This window comes from Mytilus edulis, chromosome 4 (assembly GCF_963676685.1).
Source record: "Mytilus edulis chromosome 4, xbMytEdul2.2, whole genome shotgun sequence".
NCBI classification, from domain to species: Eukaryota; Metazoa; Mollusca; class Bivalvia; order Mytilida; family Mytilidae; genus Mytilus; species Mytilus edulis.
Genome location: NC_092347.1, coordinates 45,432,578 through 45,458,084, shown reverse-complemented (window position 1 = coordinate 45,458,084; position 25,507 = coordinate 45,432,578). Strand labels below are relative to the sequence as shown.

At 31.5% G+C, this 25,507-nt stretch overlaps 1 protein-coding gene across 1 annotated transcript in view; it reads right to left on the bottom strand.

Annotated features, from left to right (window-relative positions):
* The window catches only part of LOC139519768 (potassium voltage-gated channel protein Shaw-like), a 44,649-nt gene extending 20,970 nt beyond the window's left edge, over positions 1-23,679 (bottom strand). The window contains exons 1-3 of the mRNA XM_071312020.1: positions 22,616-23,679; positions 4,457-4,678; positions 2,263-3,426 (exon numbers count right to left, since the gene is read on the bottom strand). Coding sequence (XP_071168121.1) covers positions 2,263-3,426; positions 4,457-4,678; positions 22,616-22,903 — 1,674 coding nt within the window. The 5' untranslated portion in view covers positions 22,904-23,679. The remainder of the gene's footprint in view (positions 1-2,262; positions 3,427-4,456; positions 4,679-22,615) is intronic.
* Positions 23,680-25,507: the final 1,828 nt, after the last annotated feature.

Below are 25,507 nucleotides of genomic sequence, written 5' to 3'. Positions count from 1 at the left end.
AACTTATTTTTAAAATATGCGAGGAGCTATGTGTCCAATAGGAAAATATATAAAACAAAAAAACAAAAAAAAAAACAATCAAATACACGTAATTTCAACTTTGACTGAATGAGTTGGAACCTTGCTTTCCTCATAATTTTAACTGATTGTTATTTATAGTTATATTGTCTTTATATCGAAGATAATTCATTATGTCCACAGGCAGTCGCAAATCAAGTCCTTTATTCCGGTACCAATTTGATGAATTTGGAAAACAGATCCTATTTTATTAAACAAACTACAATCTATCAATCATTTCCTATATTTGTAAAAAGTGACCGTTCGTAATATCTAGAGGCATACTTATTTGTAGATCTAATTTTGCTGTACATTGTTGTTGTAAATACAGTTTATCTCTATTTACATGTATATTAACATTGAAGGTGATAACAAAAAAACGGCAAAATTTCCTTAAAATTACCAATTCAGGGGCAGCACCCCAACAACGGGTTATCTGATTCATTTGAAAATTTAAGTGCAGATACATCTCAACTTGATTAATATTTTACTCTATGTCAGATTAGCTCAAAAAGCTTTATTTTCAGAGATATTAGCCAAAAACTGCATTTTACCTTTATGTTCTATGTAAAGCCATTTCGGCCATCTTGGTTGGCGGGCATGGTCACTGGGCACATTTAAAAAAAAAAATCGTAGGGATGATTGTGTCCAACTTTGGTTAAATTTAGCTGAGTAGTTTCACAGGAGAAGATGTTTGTAAAAGTTAACGAAGACGAACGCCAAGTTATGAGAAAAGCTCACTTGGCCCTTAGGGCCAGGTGAGCTAAAAAAAAAAAAGGATATCATACGAAAAGTTATCTCTAACTTGTATAGCATTATGTCCATACTACTAGTGTTCTGGACTAAACGTTTACCCGTTATGAAACTCTTGCTTGTTCAGTCGTTAATATTGTCAGTCGTTTGATTTTTTTTTTTATATATTATACTTGATATGTTAATATAGTAATTGGTACATGTATTAATAAATACTAGATCTTCGATGGTTTTTGTTTAATCTATTTACAATATTTTTGCACTCGAGACAATTTAGATCTTGCAGGATTTTATAGATAATCGTTGTTGTAAAACATTTGTTGACAGTTAAATGTCTTTTGTTTTTTATATTCTTAAAATGCTTGCATTATTAACACATACCCTACTTCACCAGTTATTAATATTGCAATTGCAAAGACTAAAATCGATCTGAGGTAATAGATGTGCAGGTTCATTGTTGATCTTATTCGATAAAACATAATTGCGCAATTTGAAAATATGATCTATTACATATAAAATATCCTCCAAACGTTAATCTAAAAATAGTTATCTAGTTTCGATACAATTATATGAAATATATAGGAAATGAAAGAAAAAAACAACGACAATTTTAAATGTTCCAAACAAATCATATTTTCTATATTTGTTATCAGATCCCTGGCATATCATCTTTGGTTGCCAGGATGTTTCAGCTTTTGTGAATAAATAATGACTATTGATTACAATCACAAGTCCATTGATTTTATAATTTTGCATTGACGTTATTTAACATTTGATAACTTTTAAAACAATAATGGACACGATTATTTAGATATGGTGTACCAATTTAATGGTCTTTCTAAAGAAAAAAAAAACATACACAAAGAATCAATACTCGTCTGGTTGTTGTTGTTGGGATTGTTAATTGTAACATCTAATTGTGATTATATATAATTGGGATAACGTAACAGGAATTAGCTTACAAAAATAGCTTTCAAAGTATTTAGATTGGCTCTCAATTAAAGCCTAATAACTGAAAACATGTTTGTACTGACACTACTGCAAAGTTCCATTGACGCTTATTTATATTGTTTACTCTACTTCCGGTTGCCTAGCAAATTTAATAAGCACTCGAAAACATTTCTTTTTATTTCAATTAAATTAATTTTCATTTCCTGAATTCCAATCACTTTGTTTAAAGAACTCTACAAATAAGATAATAATCATACAAAATTAGGTACCGTGAAATTAACAAATAAAATAAAATATTAGTTATATAACTGTAGAATTTATGTAAAAGTTTCAAGCTACATAAAACACATAAACAGATTGTTTTGACGAAGGAGCTCTGTTGAAGTGTCAAGACTACAAAATTTCAAACTAAGTTCGAAACTTTCAAAAATTCAAGAAAATCGTCTCTGACTTGTTTACTAAACGAAACAATACGATTTGAATTTTACTGACAAAACCTACCTCCAATTCTGATATTTCTACATCAATGGGCGTGACGGATGGGCTACCTGACGATGACAATGTCTCTGATATGGTATGTAGTCTGTTCTGAGCATCAGTTGATGCTGAGTTATTTCGAGTTGAACTTGTTGACGAAACCGTTATAACGTCGGTATCAGTTTCATGGTAAACACCATTCGGCATTTCTGATTTCGGTGATTGACTTTCTTGACCGTAAGGTGGTGCCCTCGTAGATGTTATCGAGTCAAGTGACGAAAATGACTGCTTTTTGTCTTTATTTCTTCTGAACTTATCAAATAGTCTAAGTGACTTTTTACTTTTAATGAACAACTTTCTCTTCAATTCTTTTCTTTCATGTGGTGGTAGTTTAATTCGAGACTGCGCATGAGCATAATAAAGTGTAAAATTATTGACGACAATCGGAACAGTAAATGCCACAGTCAGAACACCACAAAGCACAGCTGCACAACCAATGATATAACCACCCTCAGTTTTCGGAACTTTATCTCCATATCCGACCGTCGTCATAGTAACGAGTGCCCACCAAAATCCAATTGGAATGTTTTCAAATGTTTCCGATTCAACGTAGAACACAACACTGGCGAAAATTAAAACACCAGTGAATAAAAACACGACCATCAGCAGTAATTCTTTAGTACTAACTTTGATTGTGTATACTAATATGTTAAAAGCGCTGTAATGTTTCATCAGTTTAAAAATTCTCAAAATTCGAATAGTTCTTAGCGCTAACATAGATTTAAAAAGTTGACTTGTGCTATCATTCGGGTTTATAGTAACTAGAATGATGGCAATAAGATGTGGAATCAGACATAACAAATCTATTATATTCAATGGCTGGCGGAAAAACTGCATTTTTCTTGGAGCGAAAAAGACACGAATGACAAACTCTGTTGTGAAATAAGCTGCACACACATAATCAAGAATAGTCATAACAACATGCGGTTTTGTATCTGAAAACTTGTACGCAGCATCAGTCACTGTCTCTTTAATACAGTAATCTTCATTGGGTGCCATAATTAATTCAAATTTTGTTTTATTGATAGCTTGAGCGCCATCTATGGGAACACGGAACTTGTGGTATGTCTCTAAACAAAATATAGCTATAGACATAACTACGAAAAACATGGACATAACCGCAAAGGTCTGAAAATAAACCAAACAAGTTACATAACTATTTTATTTTTAAGTCTTTACATGTAAAATTTAAACCGGTCGAAAGGTTTCTTTAATATTATAAATGGTTTAACATTTTGTCTTACTGTGGATTTTTTTTTAGCTAACTACATGTGTACTGTAAGGGTTTTGCTCATTATTGAAGGTCGTACGATAACTTGCTTTTGTTTACAGTCACCTATATCATTCGGGTCATAATAGCTTGACATGTTGGCAATCAAAGCAAATCTCCTTATTTTTATTCAAGTACATACAAAGACTTAGTGGGAATACATCGTTAAAAACTCATTTGTATAAGATAAAAAGATCACAGGAATTCAATATTGTATAATTGTATTAAATACAATCATTAACGCTCGGTGACATGTACTATATGACAAAAACTCTTAAGCTGCATAGTATTGCTGTGATCTTTGATTTCATGATAAATTCTAGTTTATATACATTTATGATTAAAATCTTAAAAAAAGTATTTGAAATATATGCGGCTGTCAAACACATATACTGAAATCGAAATCATAAAAAACACACACACAAAGACAATTGGAAGACGTTTTTTAAAATCTGTTTTCTTTGCTCACTCAATATAATGGTATTCTTTGCGACTGTCATACAAGTGAGAGGTTTTGTTATCTATAAAACCAGTTTTTTCACCATTTTCTACAGGAGAAAATGCCTGTACCTAGTAAGGAATATGACAGTTGTTTTTCATTTGTTTGATTGTATTAAACTTTTGATTTTATTCATTTGATTATGAACTTTTTTTAAATTTTCCTCGGAGTATTTTTAGTTATTTTACTGTTTTCACAAAATATCAACTAAGATCATTCTTAAAATTTTTATCTATTGTAAATACTTTTGTTTCATTCTTTGAAATTGAATTTCCGTGCTATTGATTTGTAGCATTTGTGCATATCAACAGTTTTATTATTAATAATTTTCTTTAATTCAGAAAATTTACAAAATGTAAGTAATGATTATTATCATTAAAAGATCTCACCTTTGCTCCTCTTGACGAAGAAGGTTCTTCTAAAAATTGCCATGCATGCATTTTGAATTTTGTGAAACTTGACGCATTTTCATCATATAACTCTGGTTCAAACGAAGAAGTGAAATTGTCATCCAACGCGGCCAATGTTTCTTTGTGGTCTTTGTACTTACTGTACGTGCCCCAGCAACACGGTTCTATGTCTAATTCTGTCAAACCCCAATATTCTAGTTCCTACAAGGTATAAAATATTTTGAATATTACGTAAAATAAGCATACCTGTTTGACGATAGTAGATAGAATTGCATTTAACTTAATGCTTTTTTTTGCAATTTTGTTGGGACGTGTTTACAAGCGTTGACCAAAACATATTTTGTATTAATCGAATCCGCGCTTCATAATGTTCACAAGATCAACGCTTTTACAACCCTATGATACATTAGAAAAATAAGCTCTAAATTAGTTCTCATAATAGCATTTGTATGCTACAACTGTGAAGATTAAGAGTTATATGAAATGTATATAAAAAAGAAGATGTGGTATGATTGTCAATGAGACAACTCTCCACAAGAGACCAAATGACTAACATATGTCACCATACGGTCTTCAACAATGGGCAAAACCCTAAACGCGTAGACAGCTATAAAAGCCCCTGAAATTACAAATGAAATCAATGGATATGCATGTAATTTGTTTCCCTATGCATTGTCACGGGAGGCACGTGTTGTTATGAATGTAACATTTTAATGGGAAATAAAATCTTAATTTGTAATACCTCTTGCTCTTTGTCAGCCAGTCAAAAGCACTCTGCTGAATCTACTTTTTAACACGCTAGTTCATAAGATAACAATAAACAAGACTGAATCCGATTTTTAACATGCTAGTTCATAAGATAACAATTAACAATTCTGAATCTGCTTTAATGCTAAATCTGCTTTTTAACATGCTAGTTCATAAGATAGCAATTATCAATACTGAATCTGTTTTTTTTAACATGCTAGTTCATAAGATTTAATAGTTAACCAGGCTGAGTCCGCTTTTTAACACGCTAGTTTATAAGATAACAATTAACAAGGCTGAATCCTCTTTTTAACATAACATGCTAGTTCATAGGATAACTATTAACAAGACTGAATCCGCTTTTAAACATGCTAGTTTATTATGAACTACTAGTAGCATGTTTAAAAGCGCGGATACAGCGTGTCGGTATAGTACAACGCAGGTTTTATATTCCATCATCACAATCATCATCATGATGTAAATTTGAATGAAGTCAAATGTGTCTAAACAATCACGAAATATTTTCAAGTTGGCATAAAGCAAACAACTGAATCGACCAATGTTAAAAAAAATCAGCGTTCCCTGTTCAGCCAATTGTGAATTTGCATGTCACTTTATTAGTGTCACAATTGATATTTTATGAAAAACTTTGAAATCAATGGATATTTTTATAACCTCATCAAACTAATACATGTCAACAGAAGACAGGTATCGATATAATTACATAACATTGGTTTAAAAAAATATACTAATGAAAATTTTAAACAGCATGTATTTCTCAAAGACATCTTGCTCTTTTCTATATCACGCTGTGGGAATGCAATTTACAGCGAAACAAACATTAGGCCGTACAAAACATATGCGTTTAATTTGCCTATCAGCCGTGTAATATATGCAACAAGGCTGAAATGAAAACCAAACCCAGGTCAAATTCTGTGTGTTATTTTAGAGCTTGTAAAGTGACATTTTCTCCAACATAAGCGTTGTTTTCGTTAAAATAGAAAGTACCTGAGGCAATCAACTAGCATCATTCGAAGAAACACTGACAACACCAAGAACAAAAAGGGAAATAAACCGTAAAGACAATCTACAAAACACTACGCAGAAAACTTAGAGATTCAGCAACACGTACATCGCCAAAAACAGGAAGTGAGGTCAAATGCTGCAGATGGCATTGTTTACGTTAGCATGTCGGAGGTTAAAGCAACATAAACAAAGTTTCTATTGTGTTTGTCTCTATTTCAAATCATTAGCGTTTGGCATAGTTATCAATAGCTTTGATTTGTATTTTATATTTTACTGATTCAGAACAGAATTTCGAACTTCAATCTATGTTGACATAATGATTGTAATCCTTAGTACACCCAGTGCCGTGTTACTGATGTCGCAGCCGCCCAGGTTAATTTGTTTGTGATTTTTAGAGACAAATTTCTACTAGTCCACCAGACCACCAGCCACCAGACCACCAGCTTACAAAATCATCTGGTCCTACGCAAATTCTTCTGGTCTCCGACCACCGGACCAGCGCAAATTTATACCCCTGGGGAACCAAGATACTGATTACAAAAGTCAAAAGGAACTTATCAACTAGTCACAAAGTTCGTCTTTGGCAAATTAGTCAAAACCGGAACTAACAAACTAGCCCAAAAGTTCCTCTCATGTGGGTACTTTTAAAAATATCAATTTCAGATTAATGTATAACAATAAATTAGAACTTTTTCCGTTATGAAGGCAACATTCTGACCGAATTAAATAGTTGTTCCGTTCCGCCAGAACTATTCCAATAGCTACATTGTTCCTGGACTTTTCAACTAGCTACTTTTTTCCGGAACTTTTTGACTGCACTCGGAATAATACAACTACATGTAATTGGAAAGTTCCATCGGAACGAAATAACTAGTTGAAAAGTTCCGCCGGAACAAAGAAACTGACAGAACATAGTGGCTGTTACATAATCACATCTGAGTAAACATTTTTTATAAAATTGGTGCTTTTATTTTGATTTAGAATTTTTTGTAAAAACCTGAAGCTAATTTATTGACGATCTAACCCATTTTACATTTAATATTTTATAACAGAAGACTAAAATCATTCGACTAAAGTTTTCAGATACTCTTGAAATTTTAACATAATTTTATTTAGCACCCAGATCAATTTTTGCTTATTTGATTTTGTTTATTTTGGAATATTCTTTTCAATTACAACTCATAAAATTCTATATTTATTATCGAGACTTTTAACAGACGTCTACAAATTTAATATTTAAATTATGTATTTGGTGCCTTTTAACGAACAAAGGTTTTTTTTAAACGTGGTGTATAAAATTACAATTACGAACAGGTTGCACGCGTACCATAAAATGTGTTTTTTTTATAAAACGAACTATTTATTGACAAAGATTAAATTATTTAAAGCCTTTGTATTTGAACTTTTTTCGTTTTCCCTATGGATTTACAATTACTATATATGTAACCATTGGATTTTTCCAATTGTAGTTTACCCGTTTAAATATTTGATATGATACTCAATTGTCACAAACCGTATCCTGAAATAAAAATGAACAAAGTGCATTGAGTCTAGCGCTTCGTCGGATATGCAATTAAACTGTAGATCAATCAGATTTAAAAATAAACAATTTCATTTCGAATGAATTTAAAATGCGTTAAAAGAAAAATTCCCTTGATGGCAATTCTCAAATAAATTCCATTAATATATTATCAATTGTTATGGTAACTATCGGAACAACCATAAACTATTACCTTTTGGCTAGAATTATATAATATTGGATGTCTGTATCTGAAACTGTCATACCAATTCCATTTGATAAATTACTATGTTAAAGATATGTCATAGAAGGAAGTACCATTGTTCTTCTCAAAAGAATTAAGTTCCAATATCAAATATTATAAAAGGACAAAAGTGTTAGCTGTCGTTTCCATGCACATTTTAGTTATTGATAGTATATCAAATGAGTAATGTAGCCATAGACACGGGCAATCAACAGATTTGTATAGTACTTTAAGTTCAACTAGAGCATTTTCTTTTAATCGTTAATTACTTGTTTAGTTCAAATTGGAAAAACAACATCATTCTTCTGGTGTTTAAGTTTTACAGGCAATTGCAGAATGTCGTCCGTGATTTTTCATTATAATCTAGTAATTAAAACAAGTAATCTAAGATCACTTACATTGTACAGCTATTCGTGAAAACAGTTGACTAATATCAGAAAGTCCGTTACTAGACTAGTAATGGACTTTTGCTAGTAGATAATGTTATTTTGGCTACGTGTACATATATGCCAGTCTGTTAGGGAGAAAAGGGGCGGAGTGGTTTACCAATTTAGAACTGTTTAATATTTAACTGTTTTTTTCATAATATCTAAAGACATGTATGATGTTTAGTTAACGCATCAATGTAAATATAACGGAATTTGATGAGACTGTCATTAAAGTGAGAGGGTTAACGATATAAAACCAGGTTTAATCCACCATTTTCTACATTTGAAAATGCCTGTACCAAGTCAGGAATATGACAATTCTTGTCCATTCTTTTTTATGCGTTTTGTTATTTGATTTTGCCATGGTATTATGGACTTTCCGAATTGATTTTCTTCTAAGTTCAGTATTTTTGTGATTTTACTTTTTAACCCGCCATATTCTTTAGTTGGGAACCTTAAAATTTAATGGATGTTGTTGTACATGTATGCTGTCTGCCATACTAATTGGGTTTTGTGTTTTATTCATTCTTGATTCAACACGTTGGTACAATTTCTAGTTCTCTGCAAACAAATTTAGATTTCATGCAACTCTTATATGTACCAAGGGCGCGATTGTTTGGTTGTGCATGATATAATATACAACGTTGGAACATTAAATCTAAAGACATGTATGATGAACGTCTTACGAGTCTCGCATAGGGGACGGGACACATGTTTTACACTTTATTCATAAATAAATTTTAAAAAGCTGTATGTTTGGGGTTTTCTTTTCTTACATACTTTTTGTAAAAATGTGCTATCAACTTTTAAAATATAAAAGTCATGAACATTACCTTCGCCCACAAGATTTCTTTTACTAATTCTACTAGACTAAGATATCTAAATATTGTATTGCATTACTTCAAATAAACTGCACACGGAAGTTCTTAAATGTTGAACACTTCTAGGTGTGGATTGTTGGCTTCATTCTAAAACACTTGAATTATTTTTATTGCTTTTCCATGTCTAATTATGGTAATTTCGCAACAATAACCTTTTACTTGTAAACCCCGAACGTATCACGCTGTGTCATTATGTTTATGGGGGAACGGACTAACATATCTCGTCAATTAAAATGCATTATTTAATATCAAGTAAGTTAACAATTGTATAGGCTTGAATAAATAAACACGAGTTCATCGCCACTAGAATGGAAACATGCAAGTACAGGTTGTTCTCATAGATTTATTCTTGCAAGGTCACATTTTCCAAACGAAGCATATTCATATTGAATGTCATTTCTACAAAGCAATGCATAGTGCTGATAACATTTTAGATATTTGTAAAATATTGTAATAATGTTGTTTAAAATGTTGGAAAAATCTTCAAAGTATATTGTTTAGACTCTTGATTCTTCGAATTATAGTAATACAAAATAAGCATTTTGACATTGTAATAAATCAATTCTAAAGGCGGCTGGTCATAATGCGGTTATAAAAAAAAAACGCGAAAAGAAAAAAACAATCGTTTTGACAAAAGTCATTTGTGTATGGTCATCTGGGGCACAGATATTCGACATATTCAACCACAGTTCGATCGTTTCATGATGTCGACCGCAAAGTTGGCAGAGATGAATTCAATTATAGCTTGTTAAATTTTTCTTTTATACAGTATTCCTTTGTCTAGAAAATTCTAAGAGGTACGTGTCCCGGAAAGGTAATCCAGGTCTGGTCCACCATGCAGTTACATTCTGTTAACGTGTTAAAATCTAACAGAAGAATTTATCTTGGTTTACGCAACAAGGACAATGTCCATCGAACGTTGAAACTGCTACATAAAATGTAACTGAGTGTGAGTTTAACCAAGGTTTCCCAAAGAAATTTTTTAACACGGAAGCAATAATACCATATTAAACTGAACGATATAGAAACACGAACACTTATGATATAAAAACAAAAACACACACATTGGGAACTAGGTTAATGCGGAAGAATATTCATGTCCTGCATTTTTAGCACTCCAGGACAATAAACTCTATCGATAAACTCAGCAATGTCGTAAACGAGTTCAAGGGGACGGCATTTTTACTACGACGAATGGAACTTGTAGTCATAACGTTTTCGGCTAATTTTGAACACATATATATATATATAAGGCTCTTACTTAGTATGCAAGGAGATATAATAACTATGTTCATCATTTTTCAAGGTAAAACAAGATGCATATGTTATTTTAAATATTAAGAATGTTTTCATTTAGTTATTATATCCAGTTTTCTACTCCCATCATGGTGGTTGTTATTGTTTACAGGTGTGTGTTTACAGACTAGACGACTATGCCTAACCCTACATGTAAGTTATGATGTAATTCACACATGAAGTAAATGTCAAGTTTTCGATGCCTGATTTTGATCTTTAAATATCTTTGAGGAGTTTAGACAAATTATCATTTTTTGACGACACAGAATTTAAACTTTGTTTCTTTACATAAAGACCAAGTTTCAGTAAATGGGAATTAACAGAGTTTCAAGTGTTTTGCATTCAAAATGAACGAATTATCTGTGTCAAAATACGTTTACATATATAAAAATCGTTTCAGTACGATTAGTCAATCTTACATTGTATATGCAACATCTAACCAAAAAATTCCGTGATCTATTCCCTTTCTTGTCCTTGTTTTAAGACATCAGAATGAATGAAAATTATATAAAAATATTCAACTCATTAAAGAAATGAAGCATTTTTACCTCTAACTTGAAATATTTATTGATTATTCGTTAGCGCAAAACATCTGGGGCCGTGTCATTGAAGGTGTCTTAGGACTAAGATATGTCTTAAGACCATCTTAGGAGAATTTTTTCCTCTTAGCCTTGTTATCGAAAAGATTTTATCTTAGGATATGTCCTTATTTTGATCCTATCTTTAGGACTACTAATAAGATGTCTTAGGATGGTCTTAAGACCATTTTAACTTTTAGGATAACTTGGTAATGCCCCAACATAGATAGATCTATTATAGAATTTTTTTGTTTATTCTTCTTAAAATTAAAAAACTAAAATAAGATGATAAATTTAGTAGATTTTGAACTTCTGTATCTTAGGACTTCTCTTCTTTCTTATTGTGTATGGTTACATAGCCGGATCCAGACTCCCACTTTTGTGGAAAAAATGGTTGATGATATAGGGAATCACTGAAACATTACTGGAGCGGGCCCCCTAAGGTCAGTCAGAGCCCCCCCCCCCCCCCCTTATAGAATTTTCTTGATCCGCAACTGGGTAACAGTAAAGCAATACATAGTTAATAATTATGTCCTGTGTTTTAATACCAAGATACCACAAGATTCCACTTTGAACTCAAAAATCTTAACAGTTTGGCAATTTGAAATCGTCTCATCTAATTATTTATAATTATAAAACATACATTTTACCGTACATGTATATGCATGTGAATACAATTAAGGATAATATATTGAATTCAATTAAATGACATTTCTTGTTAATTTTCTTCCTTTTTTATTTAAAAATATTTTATAAACTATATTTTTAATATAAGACTTATGTTTAAGCATAGTATGTGTGCAAACCTAATGTAGCAAAACAAAACATTCAAATCCTACTTTTTTGTATATTCTTGTTAAAATGATTGCATCGTTATACGAGAAAATTGTACTTGGGACTACGTTAGGACATCTTTGTTAAGATTATCTTAGGATACCTTCAATGTATAGTCTGTGATATATCATAAGACCGTCCTAAGACTATCCTATAATATGTCCCAAGTCATATCTTAAGACAATTCCTAGGACACTGTTGATGACACGGCCCCTGTGTCTTGACGAGTAAATTTAAAGATTTAAATTCATATATACATGGACTGCTTTTCGCTAAATAACTAGAGAATCATATTATGTTCATACGTTACGGTATATTTTGTTTTATTATTTCCTGACATAGTTCGCATAAATAGTCCAAAATTATAGAATCGTCAATACCCCATGTTTAGAATTAAAACGTCTTGAAATGGCATTGCCTGCAATTCAATAATGTTAATACATAATTATAAATCAATACAGATCATTATAAATATCTTTTTCAAGGAAAAAACAAAACAAAGCCTACGTGTCTTTTTGATATGGCAGTTTAGAGAATAAATGTCAATATGTGTGCATTATTAATGTTGATAAAGAGATTGTAACACTCATTTCTTATTTTTGTCCTGTCAAGTGGGTTGAATAGTCGAGAGAAAAGATTACTATTTTGATCCGCCTCCCGGACTGGCATAATTATACCTTACTTCTAGTTAAAGTATAGCATGCATGTATAGAAGAACAATTCAATCTACTAACAACGGTTAGTGACCTAACTTTTTTCTTAAATTCCTTTTTATATTTGGTGACGAGTAAATCCCAGATAGTCCACCTACAGAATTGTCGTCTGCTGTGAAATTGTCAAGTAAAAACTTTGTGAGTGAGTTGAAATGGTACATGTTTGAGAAAATGTCAGTTCACATCTTTGTCTGGGTTTTTTTTTTAAATATTTGTATCAATGGCAATTCTAAATTGTAACAGATTTTTTTTATTTTCATGTAATTTAGTTTAAAAACACAATGCGCATCGATCTCACATCATGATACCTCACATACAAAGAGTTCTGTGTTTACCTGACAACTAGAATTAAAGAACCTTAGTGAGCACGCTCACATACCCCACGTCCCCACATTGTCATTGGAGAAATTAAATAAGTATAAGAAAAAAAAATTGTATAAGAAAAAATATTGAATAATAATTTCCTGTCAATATACATAGTATGTCCTTATTATCTACAAAATTTCATGAAATTCTGTTGTGTGTTTTCAGAGGAGTTGAGATGACAAACTGTTGCAGAAGTACATTGAAGCAAATAAGTTCAAAGGGGCATAACTCCTAGAAAAAAAATTGAATCGCAATTTCCCGTCGATATGCACAACTACATAGTATGTCCTTATTATCTGAAAAGGTTTCGTTAAATTCTGTTGTGTGGTTTGAGAGAAGTTGCGATGACAAACTGTTGCAGTAGTACATTAAAGTAAATAAGTTCAAAGGGGCGTAACTCCTAGAAAAAAAATTGAATCGCAATTTCCCGTCGATATACACAACTACATAGTATGTCCTTATTATCTGAAAAGGTTTCGTGAAATTCTGTTGTGTGGTTTGAGAGGAGTTGCGATGACAAACTGTTGCAGTAATACATTAAAGTAAATAAGTTCAAAGGGGCGTAACTCCTAGAAAAAAAATTGAATTGCAATTTCCCGTCGATATGCACAACTACATAGTATGTCCTTATTATATGAAAAGGTTTCGTGAAATTCTGTTGTGTGGTTTGAGAGGAGTTGCGATGACAAACTGTTGCAGTAGTACATTAAAGTAAATAAGTTCAAAGGGGCGTAACTCATAGAAAAAAAATTGAATTGCAATTTCCCGTCGATATGCACAACTACATAGTATGTCCTTATTATCTGAAAAGGTTTCGTGAAATTCTGTTGTGTGGTTTGAGAGGAGTTGCGATGACAAGAAACAGGACTGACGGACTGACGGACGGACGGACGGACGGGTCAAAAACATTATACCCTCCACAACTTCGTTGCGTGGGGTATAATTAGAAAGCACGACAACTAGACAACCCCACAACTAGACAGCACGTCACAATTCCTTAGGTTGATTACCTGGGACTTGCAAGTAACCTGATATATAATATCATTATTGTAATGTTGTCTGTTTAATGTGTAGATGTGAAGATAATGCAATGTTTATAATTTCCTAATGACTGCAATTGCAATGGCAATCAGGTAATAGATTAACATAGAAACTTTTGGGAAAACACATCAAGGATATTTGTTACGTGATATTAAAAAGATATAGAACTTACAATTGATACTATGTCAGAAGAGCATTAGTTAAGGAACAAAATAAACAAAAAAATAGATAGGGTTTGGAGCGTCTTGTCAAGATATTGAATATTTATGTTTTTGTTATGGCGCAAGATATTATCTATCGTAGAAAAAGATAACCAAGGAGTCCGAACATCTAAAAATTTCTTAACCTCGTGTCAATGTGTTATATGTCTTTGAAATTTTCAAAATGTCTATAATTGCCCTCAAGACAGTAAAAATCCGAAAAGCCAAAAAAAGTCTTCCAGAACTAATTATATATAAAAAGACACTTAACAAAAATGTCATTTGTTATGTATGAGTAGATGTTTCATCTTAATTGCTTTTGATTTTTCAAAATGGCTGCAGTTAGCATGAAAAAAAATTATAGTACCCATGGCCAGTTCTTTCATATTTCCACTTTCGTTATACTAGTGATTATAAAGATGATGTTTAATTTCCTTTAAGTTAAACCATTACATGTAGTTTGTTAAAAATTGTTGTATACTGTTACATCAAGTTTTATTTAGAATGAGCTAGAAATGAAATAGATAAATATACACATAACGTCTTAGGTTGTGATATAGTGAGTGAATGTTCCTTTCGAATTTGTAAAAAACTGACACTCAGTCTAAAATGACATCAACATTACAATAATAGTTTTACAGTAAACTAAGTAATCACAAATGTACCCGTCTTCGTTGTCAAGTGAGTTCTAAAACTGGTTCATAATTTATTTCCTGTAGTGCTTTCTGTTTAACTTGCTTTAACCCTACCAGAATTAAGTCATTGACCCTTGATAGCAAGGAAAGATATCAAATATACTTGCAAGATAAACATGCCCTTTCGCAGTACATGTGCCTATCACTCCTTATGGTCTTGATTGCAGTTGTAATCGCCAACATTGGCGATTACAACTGCAATCAAGACCATAAGGAGTGATAGGCACGTTGGCGATTACAACTGCAATCAAGACCATAAGGAGTGATAGGCACATGTACCTTTTTACATTTTTTTTCATTTATCAAATAAATGTGATCTCCTTCTTGCTTTTCAACTTTGTGTGACTATTTCGTGTATTGTGATTTTAATTGTTTCTTTTTTCACTTTAAATGTTGTTTTTACAGTTTCTTCTACTCAATATTTTTTTTTATATAAAGACTAATTAGACATATTTCAAGTATTAAAACCAAATAAAAATAAAACTATAACCAAGATACGACCTAACTTTTGAACTGAAATCAAACCATTGAGGTAGTATGGCATTGTTACATTTGATTGGTTGCAATCATGTAATCCTTTCAAAAGTTACATTGATATTTAACGATCAAACTACCATGCCGTGAAATTAAAATAAATGACATTTGTTACAATTAAAAGCAATTTTAAAATGTATTTTCCACATGCAACAACAAATGCATTTAGATGCTGTTCATAAAATCTTTTCTAATATAAATATGCAGTTATTGCACAGACCCTTGTTATTGACAAGAAAGAAAGTAAAGAACGTATGCTCGGCTGGGGTTATTTCCGACCGTGCAAGGACTGTATAGCCAGTCAAGGTCATAAAAACTCCCATCATCATCATGAAGTTAATAAGTAAACGCTACAACATATAAACTTGAGCACAGTAATTATAAGTTCTATATTCAAGAAAATTGTGAAATTCTTTTCCCTACAAGAATTTGAGATAGATTATACTGTTTACCTTTTTTTTTTTTTTAAATAATTTGAATATTTAAGACTTTTTCCAGCATTTCAATCCTTTTTATTTTAGTCTCCTTAAATTTGAAAATATATTGATTTTCGAAAATTTAACAAATTTATTAAAAAAAACAACTCCAGCATGAAATAACTGGAATGAAAAATCTCCATAATTTATATTTTTAATATATTTTGATGTAATTAATCTTAAATTTCTCCACAAATAGTGTACAGCTTCATGTATTATAGAAGAGTGTTGTGTATACTTTTTGTCTCTTTTGTGTGTAAATAACGCAATATCACTCCTTATTCCATCTTGTATGTGTCCTTTATCATATTTATGAATCGGTTTAATTTTTAACCTTGCGACACTTCAAACTTTTACAATAAACTTTAATAAAACTTCTAATTATTGGAATTGAGATATATCTGACATTGTTTGAGGGATGTATACAATTTGATTGTTCAGTTCGCATTAATATTAACAATTAATACTGTTTATTATATTTGTTTCGTTTTGTCTGGCGGTCAATAAGTTATTTTAGTTGAATATCAAAGTTATTCAAGTGTTATCATAATACTTTTATTATGGAAATCAGAGGAAATCTATATTTACTAATGGACCAATATTCCCTTGGTAAACAACTGGTCATCAAGTAATGGCTTGTTAATTGAGATTATATTTCTCGACAAATTTTAATATAATAATTATTATTATAAAATTGTATTATTAAGATAACTAGTTGACCAAACCGTTACATAGTTTTGTTTGAACTAAGTTAGATTAACCTTGAACTTGAAAAGTTATTGCAGTTTATGATTATTCAACATGTAATCATGATCCTGAATGGGCATACAACTATTTGCCACTGGACGTTATTCAGACATTGACCTACCAGTCTATTAGTAATTAAAAGTAACGAATTACTTTAAGTTATTTTTCTTTTGATATCAAGCTAGTTTAATCAAAAGGTCTCACTTTTAGAGAAAATTGTTAAAGATAACATTAAGCTATTTCAATTGATATTTTATAGTGTGTATTCTATGTTGTGATGTTACAGTATTGTTTGGGATAAGGGTGAAGTTTTGGTACCATTAAAACGTCAAAGCCCGCTTCAGTCGTTTGCAACTGTCCTAAGTCAGAAATCTGATGTTCAGTAGTTGTAGTTTGTTGATGTGGTTCATAAGTGTTTCTAATTTTTTTTATCAAGATTAGACCGTTGGTTTTCCCGTTTTAATGGTTTTACACTTAGTCTAGTACTTTTTCGGACCCTTTATAGCTTGCTGTTCGGTGTGAATCAAGGCTCCGTGTTGAAAACCGTACTTTGATCTATAATGGTTTACTTTTAAAAAATTTTACTTGGATGGTGAGCTGTCTCATTTGCACTCATACATGTACCACATCTTTTTTTATATCTGTTAACTCCATTATGAATTATAATATCATGTTTATTAATTAAACTGGGCGCTTGATTATAAACTGCACAAAAAAGGGTGCTTATCAGAAATTTTAAACTTTTAAAGATGTTGACAAGTTACAAATTGGAAAGAAACGGGATAATATTTGGAAAAATTGCGACCTGAAATTAGACAAAAAGTGTAAATGATCAATTTCGTTTAAGCATATTAGCTTAGTGTGGTTCTGGTTGCTTAGTCTTTAGTTTTCTTTGTTGTTTCTTGTGTACTATTATCTTTCTGTTTGTCTTTTTTCTTTTTGTTTGCCATGACGTTGTCGGTTTATTTTCGATCTGTGAGTTTGACTGTCCCTCTGGTATAATCTTTCGCCACCCTATCACCATGATCACGCTGAATACAGAGAAGACTGTGATATTGCTTAGATATACTGTTTTTGGTTCATTTAATGTTTACTAACTTTTGTTTTGTAACAACTATCAGTTGTTATCTTATTATCTTAAAATTTTCATTTCATTCTTTTTTTTCTCCATACATTTTACTCAATTGAAATTCCATTTTGTTACAACCCTTCGCATAACACTGGAAAAAAAACATGGCTAATAAACAAGATATGGACTTTTTGTACAGGTACCATTTTCTATTATTGAAAAATCACTGCGTTTAGACCATGACAAACAAAAAAGACAGGAAACAACTAACTGGTGAATAATAATGTTTGTCCAATTCTTGAACCAATGCATGTATATATCTTAAACTTAGTCTTATGTGCAAGATTTTATCATTTTTCACGCAAACATTTCGTATACTAGTAATTGTCAATTTACTTCTCTCTGCCTGTTATTGTGTGACAATATGGCAGCTACTTAATTGTCGTGTTTTAAAGCCGTAGTTTACCGATTGTCAACTTATAGTAACCAATCAACAAAGAAGCATGGATATTGAGCACGTGTATAACATGTCCAATCAGATAATAGTTTATTTAAAGTGCATTTCTTTCTAACCAAAATTTTGCAAACGTTGTGTGGCGTTTGTTGTTGTTTTCTAAACGCTACAAACGTAGAAACAAATACATGTACATTGTTAAATCAGTGTTTACTGACCCTGATTGAACTTTCAATAATGCATGCACATGTTGTTGGTAAACAGACTTTTTAAAAACGTAGAAACAAATACATCGTTTAATCAGGTTGAAGTTAGAAACAAATGTAGCGTTTGTACTAACAAACGATGAACGACAAACTTTAGACGCATTTTTGGCGAGTGCATAGTTTGTCAAAGTTTATGTAAAGTTTGCAAACGTATGTTAGAAACATATGATCAAAACATGTGCGCGCTTATGCGTTTGTATCGTTTGTATTAGTAAGAAATGCGCCCTTAAATGACAGATCCAAGTGTAATGCGCTCACCGAATTTTTACGAGAAGGGTCACATGCATACCGAAAATATGTTGGCGAATTGCTTCCTGGAAGCAAGCAATTAAAAAAAGCAAACTTATTCTAAATGTGAACAAATTAAAGAATTTTCTTCAGAAAAAAGTATATATACATAAGTTTTATCATGTTAACTATCCATTTTGTTATAAAAAAACATATGTATCATTTTTTTTAAATTTGAGGTTTCATATGAATGTAAACGTCCTTAGACTGAATTCTGAATCTCAAAATTCAATTACATAATTTATATGAAAGCAGGTATCATTTTTTGTGTGATAATTAAATTGCCTTCACAAACTTATCATAAACTTTACTCTTTTTAAGACGTGGAAATTAGTATTTGTTGATAATGAGCAAAGCGAGCGGTATTCAATGAAATACCAAAGTCTGTCCAACGGCTCGGCTTCAGAAAAATGCTTTAATGTATAGTGGCATATATATCTATGGATATTTACTTTGTGTTCTAACATATTAAAATAACATTCTAGTACCAAAGTTTATATTTATTTCACATTAACATGTTCTCGTTACAAACATGCATTTAAATTGATACTAGACGTTAAACAACAAATCAATCACATTTTTTAAATGTTTGTTGGACGATACTAAGCCGAGTAAAATAAGAATGTTTACTTTTCATGTTTTCACGAGTCCTTGGTATTATTTTTTATTAACTCGTCATGCTTTTGCTTAAACTATCCATTTAATTTGTCGAGCTACAAAAAACACTGTATTTCTCAATATTTTATCAAGCAGGCAGCAGATACCAAAGGGAAATTCCAAGTTCATAAGCAGACTATATTAAAATGACGTTTCCGTCCATTAAGCACTCAATAACTAAAACTGGGCAACGCTAACAACACAGAAGTGTATGAAGACACTTCTAAAAACAAAACCTGCATTTCTTGATAATTGCATTAACAGTAGGTAAGGCTTTTATTAGAAACTGCACCAATTTCTGTAGCGTGCATTACATTCATTATGGGTTGAAACAGTTTTAGGTTCTAATATTCCAATGCATTCTATTTGGGGGGGGGGGGGGGGGGGGGGGGGGGGGAGTAAGGCCAATATTCAAATTTTTGAATCCAAAAAGAAATAAAAAGTAGGCAGAGGAAACAAAATAAAATAAGGTTATGTGGTATTTTTGACAATAAGACACACATTCAACGGAGTCCAAATGATACTGATTTGAACAACGAAAAGACACTTTATTTTTCTATAGCTGTTTTCTATAAGATGTTTTACACTTATATATAGGACACGACGACATTTATCGTGGCTTAACCTAAGTCTGTTCCAATGAACTATAATTAGTCTTATTTAGCTTTATCTTCAGTGTTTGTATCCGATTGTGTGCTTTCAAATATTTTGGCCTCAGGAATAACTGTAGAGACATCAACTGTCGACATGCGCATTTGGTGCAGTAAAATTGGTACCATTTATACATGTGCATGTTTTTATGAAAATTGTAATTCGGTGGTTGTCGCTGGTTGCTATCTGCCATATTTGTTTTTCATTTATCTATTTTAGCATTCACCCGGTAGTTGGTTTACCCTTTTGTATAATATAAATTTTGTTGTGCCAGTGCGTTATATACGGTATGAATTTTGCTAATTGTTGAAGGCCGTGCAACGGTTGACGTTAGTTTATATCTTCCTTTGGTCTGTGGTGGATATTGGTGTCATAGGAGTCATACAATTTCCTATTATTCTATTGCTATTTTTAATTATCAAAAGAAATAGCTAAACATTTTCTCATAAACATTTTGTAAGAGGGACTAAACTAACAATGAATACAATTGATGGGTTGTGTTAAATGGGACTACCGGGATGAAAGCGGGAAATTAAGTTTTAAAAAGTTTTTCAAAGTTTTATTATTATCCTCAGACACAACAGTGTACAAGAGGTCAATATACATACATACATAAATAGACGAAATATCTATACAGTAATTACAATACAACTATGATAAACATGTATATATATACGACAACAGGAGCTACATGTACATGTACCAGTGTGGATATAGGGGATGTTGGCAAGTGGCAACATTTTTGACTAGTAAAAAGTAATTAGTAATACGTAGTATTTGTATTACTGGACGTTTTGTCTGGTTTTAAATGTCTTAAGTTCATTGTCTTCGAATTGGAACAGAATTTGCAAAATCACCTTGTACAGTATAGCGTGAGTTTAGTCAAATATATCACGTTATAAATCAATAAAAAAAACTTGCTGCTTGTGATATCGACCAAGATATTTAAAAGGAACACATTTTAGATATATGTACTAGTATTAGAAAACAATTTAAATGAGGAAGATAGATCCGGAAACGATCATAAACGCACGAAATTATAAATTTAAAGTTATTTTCACTCCGTATCTTTTCAGGTCGCGATATTCATCAGTAAATTTGAAACAACATGATAATTAAAGTCGGATATCAAAAAGTATTATAGATAAATAAATAACTTAGAATAGAGACAGCACTAACAGCTTATTATAAGAGCATTTATAATAAGACGTATAATGTGTTCAATTCACAAAATTAAAATTAAATAATATGTCTTTATGTGATTTATTATTACTTAATCGATGACAAGTAACATTTTGCACTTAATAGTTCTGAATATACTTCTGCTAGTTCGCGTAGGTAAAAGGTGACTGAACATTCCTACAATACCCTTTTATGATAAGTTTATAGTATCTTTATTATCGAAATATATCAATGCATTTACGTTTAAAAATATAACTCCAAAAAAGATAAGAAGATGACTACGCTTGACGTAGATAAATCTTATTTTCCATTTCTTTATCCTAGCGGAGATCGCTTGTTCTTTATTTTCACTCCTGCTTCTACCACCAATTAGAAGTATTAAACATATTAATGAGGTGGACATTTATTTACTAAATACAATGTTTAGTGTTTAATATGAATTTGCTTTGCAAAAGTTTTGATTCGAGCACCACTTTGAGTCTCATGTAGACGAACGCGTGGTGTACCCAGTTATCCGCATATGCCAGTACAAAAAACACTGACTACTTAGTGGATGGTATTCATACGAAAGATAGTTACACAAGCACAGATACCGGCTTCCAACAGCGGTTGCGTCTGTCTTAAAAAGTTTGGTTTGTGTATCTCGGATGGTTTACACTGAATGGATTTCTTGTTATGAATTTGAAGCGTTTTGATTTAGAAAATACGTTGCGGGTACATGTCCTTCGTTGAAGGCCACAAAGAACACAACCGTTGTAGCGTGAGGAAAAGGATCGTTTAAGCTTATAATTGAGCACATGAGATCACCCCTGGTTTGTCGTTAGGTTTGCGTTTCTCAGTCTTTGTTGTTTATGTCGTGTTGCATAAACTGTTGATTGTCTTTTTTATATTGTGTTTTTGCCATGATGTTTTTTATATTGTGTTTTGCCATGATGTTTTTTATATTGTGTTTTTGCCATGATGTTTTCTACAGATCGTCGACTTTTGATTTTGATTCTTTCTTTAGTATCTTCTTCGCTTTTATAACTCCATGATAGGGTTGTGTGGGCTTTTATATCATATCTCATTTCATCTTTCATATAAATCTTGATTTTTGACTACGAAAAAAAAATCTTATTTATATCATTTAGTGCAGTGCAGTGGATATTTGGATATTATGAACAAAATCATATTTTTCAAGAAGATTACCCAATGGCAACAGAAATGAAAAAAGATAGAAATATTGAGAGAGAAAAATGTAACATACCCCTCTTATAATATTTCCACAAATATTTTGATCAATGTGTAACTCATCAGATCTGTAGTAGTGAAGTATTGTGGTAAAAGCACCTGGATGTCTGTCGAAGAAAAATTCCTGTTTTTCCTTGTCCCAAGACTCGTCTGCTTCTTTCAGATGAGCCAACAAGGCTAATCTGGTGCCCTGGATACTCTCAAGAGTACTAGCCCATGTTTCGAAAATAACTCCTCCAACATTAAGTTTAACTTTTGTATCATCTGATCTCTTTAGTTTTTCCTTTCGTTTTATGTATTCCATTCTTTCACGACTTTTTTGCGGTATTTGGAAATTCGATCACATAGCGTCATATGCGTTAATCCAGATATCATTTTGAATGTCATGCATCACTGATAAAGATCACTTTTTTTTTTACTTTATTGTAATTACTAAAAGTGTATGAATTTGTCTATTCATACATTAAGTCCCCATAGTGTAATTGTTAAATATTTATCGCCTTCTAAATATACTGATAATTAAGAAATGTCACTATATTAAATTATGGATACATACATATATATTCATATGTATCAAGCTATTTCCTCTGTCCCATTTGAAAATACCACGCTACTTTAATGAAACTTTACCTCTACCTGCGTCCCAGAACTCTCCAGTTTTATAAATGAAGCATGTATTGTGAAATTGTCAATAAGTTCGCAATCAATAGATAATTGTAAAACTGATAAAATAAGCATCAAACATAATGAATTTTAATTCATTTCGAAGTCTTGAAATATTGATGACTATTTTCTATAGAATAATATCAGTTTACCTGCGGATTGAAAACAAGAACTCTTTTGATAGACGCCGGTAAATCGACATAAAATCAAGAAACACAGATAAAACTATCGCACTTTCATTCCGCAATGACATCTCGTAATGGTTCGCTTTTTATTGTTTGTAATATAAACTGTCTCTCAGATTGATTCTGATCCTTTTTATCGACTTTTAATTCCGATCATACATGGTATGGTGATAGATTTTTAAGTTGATTCGCATGTAATATCGATCTAATTTATATGTCCTTATAGAATTACATTCACGGAATCTGTCAGCTTCAATGTTTTATATTTCGTTTTTTCTTCATCGCTTTATTTGATCAAATAAACAGGTATTGAATATGTTTTTTTTTGTGATTATCCATGCGTGAAAATGTTGGTTCAGTCGTCTGCAAGTCGAGAAATTGATCACGGAAACTTATAACTGACAAGAAGAAGTTCCATAAGCCACAGTCGTCAATTTATCACCGATCTTCGAACCCCGGTGCTTCTCTCAGGGCTCTCCGGCTTTTTCCACCAATAAAAACTGACCACCACAAAAAAGCATACAAGTGTTGAAAGTGGCGTTAAAAACCAATACATTAATCAATTAGTCTTATCGTTGATACATGTATATCATTGCATTTTTAAGACATGAGAAAAGTTGTTAAGATAGTTTGAGACTACTCTCCCATTATTAATCGGTCTAGATCATTTTATTACCGAAGTAAGCATAAACAATAATGTTTCATGCCGAAAAGCCACCAATTTGTGAGATTTTATTATTGTTATATTATGGCAATAAAATTGTATACAAATGCCAAAAATTAACCGAAAATGTTTTTAATTGCTTTAAAAAATAAAACTTTGCTTTGTATATATGGATTTGAACTCAGATTGGTTAAAAGATGTAAAGGCAAATGTATACTTTATCTTTTGATGTAGCAAGATAACAAATCAGCGACCCAATTGTATTTTATAATGCATCTTGAAGATTGTATAAGGTAGTTTTCGTCGATTTTTTCCCCTCAAAATTCTATCATTTGTTTTTCATGAAGACAGATAACAGATTTTTTTTGTCGTGTGTAAATCTTACAAAATATATTCATTTGCCTAATTTGCATTACATAAAGCTTGAAATAGTGACCTACTCTTTATGTTTAATGTTTAAACACAAAATAACGATCTAACAGAAAAAATATTATCGTGTATGTGTATTACCCAATACAAATAAAAAGAACTCTTTTATAGTTGACTATGCGGTAGTGGTTTTGCTCATTGGCACTTATATTACTTCTTCTTATATCTATATAGAAGACCACACAATTACCTATTATAGTTATTAACTCTTACGTCATGGTGGTCTCTGGTGGATAGTTGTCCCATTTGTAATCATACTGCATTTTATTAATTATATTTTCTCAGATACCTTGCTTTTAAACTTGTAGTCCAAGTATGAGTTCTGCCTATTGTTGAAGGCCCTTCGGTAAAACAAATCAACAAGGATAATAAGAGTTGAACGATAAACAACAATCTGATACAAAGTACATCCGAGGAGTTTGAAATGTCGCAATATCAATGTATAGAGAAAGCATGAAAAATATACCGAAATTACCAAAAGAGGTAGAGCCGATTTTGATAAAGATTCAAATGACATCAGAAGATTAACCAATAAATCAAGAGAACTGTACTGTAGTTAACTATAAAGAAGAGGGGAAATTTGTATAGATGGTATATTCAGATGTTGCCCAAAGTTTCTTTATCAGTTATAAAAACATGTATGTTGAAATAGTAAAAGTATTACATCTATCTTTTTACTTTTTTTTTTATCTACATAGACAGACGAAGAAAACATAGATACAAGTAGATATGGTATAAGTGCCAACGAGACAACTCTCCATCTATTTTGGTAAATAAAAAAGTTTTCCGTTAAGAAACGGTATTAGAATAAATTAACACTATTATTTTAAGAATCAATATTATCTGTATATCTATATATCTACAATGTATAGGCCTATATCTTTAAAAGATCTAACTTCAATTAAAAAAAAGTGATTGCAATATCAAAATTTGTCTCGACTTCTCTAGTGTGTTATAGCGATAATTA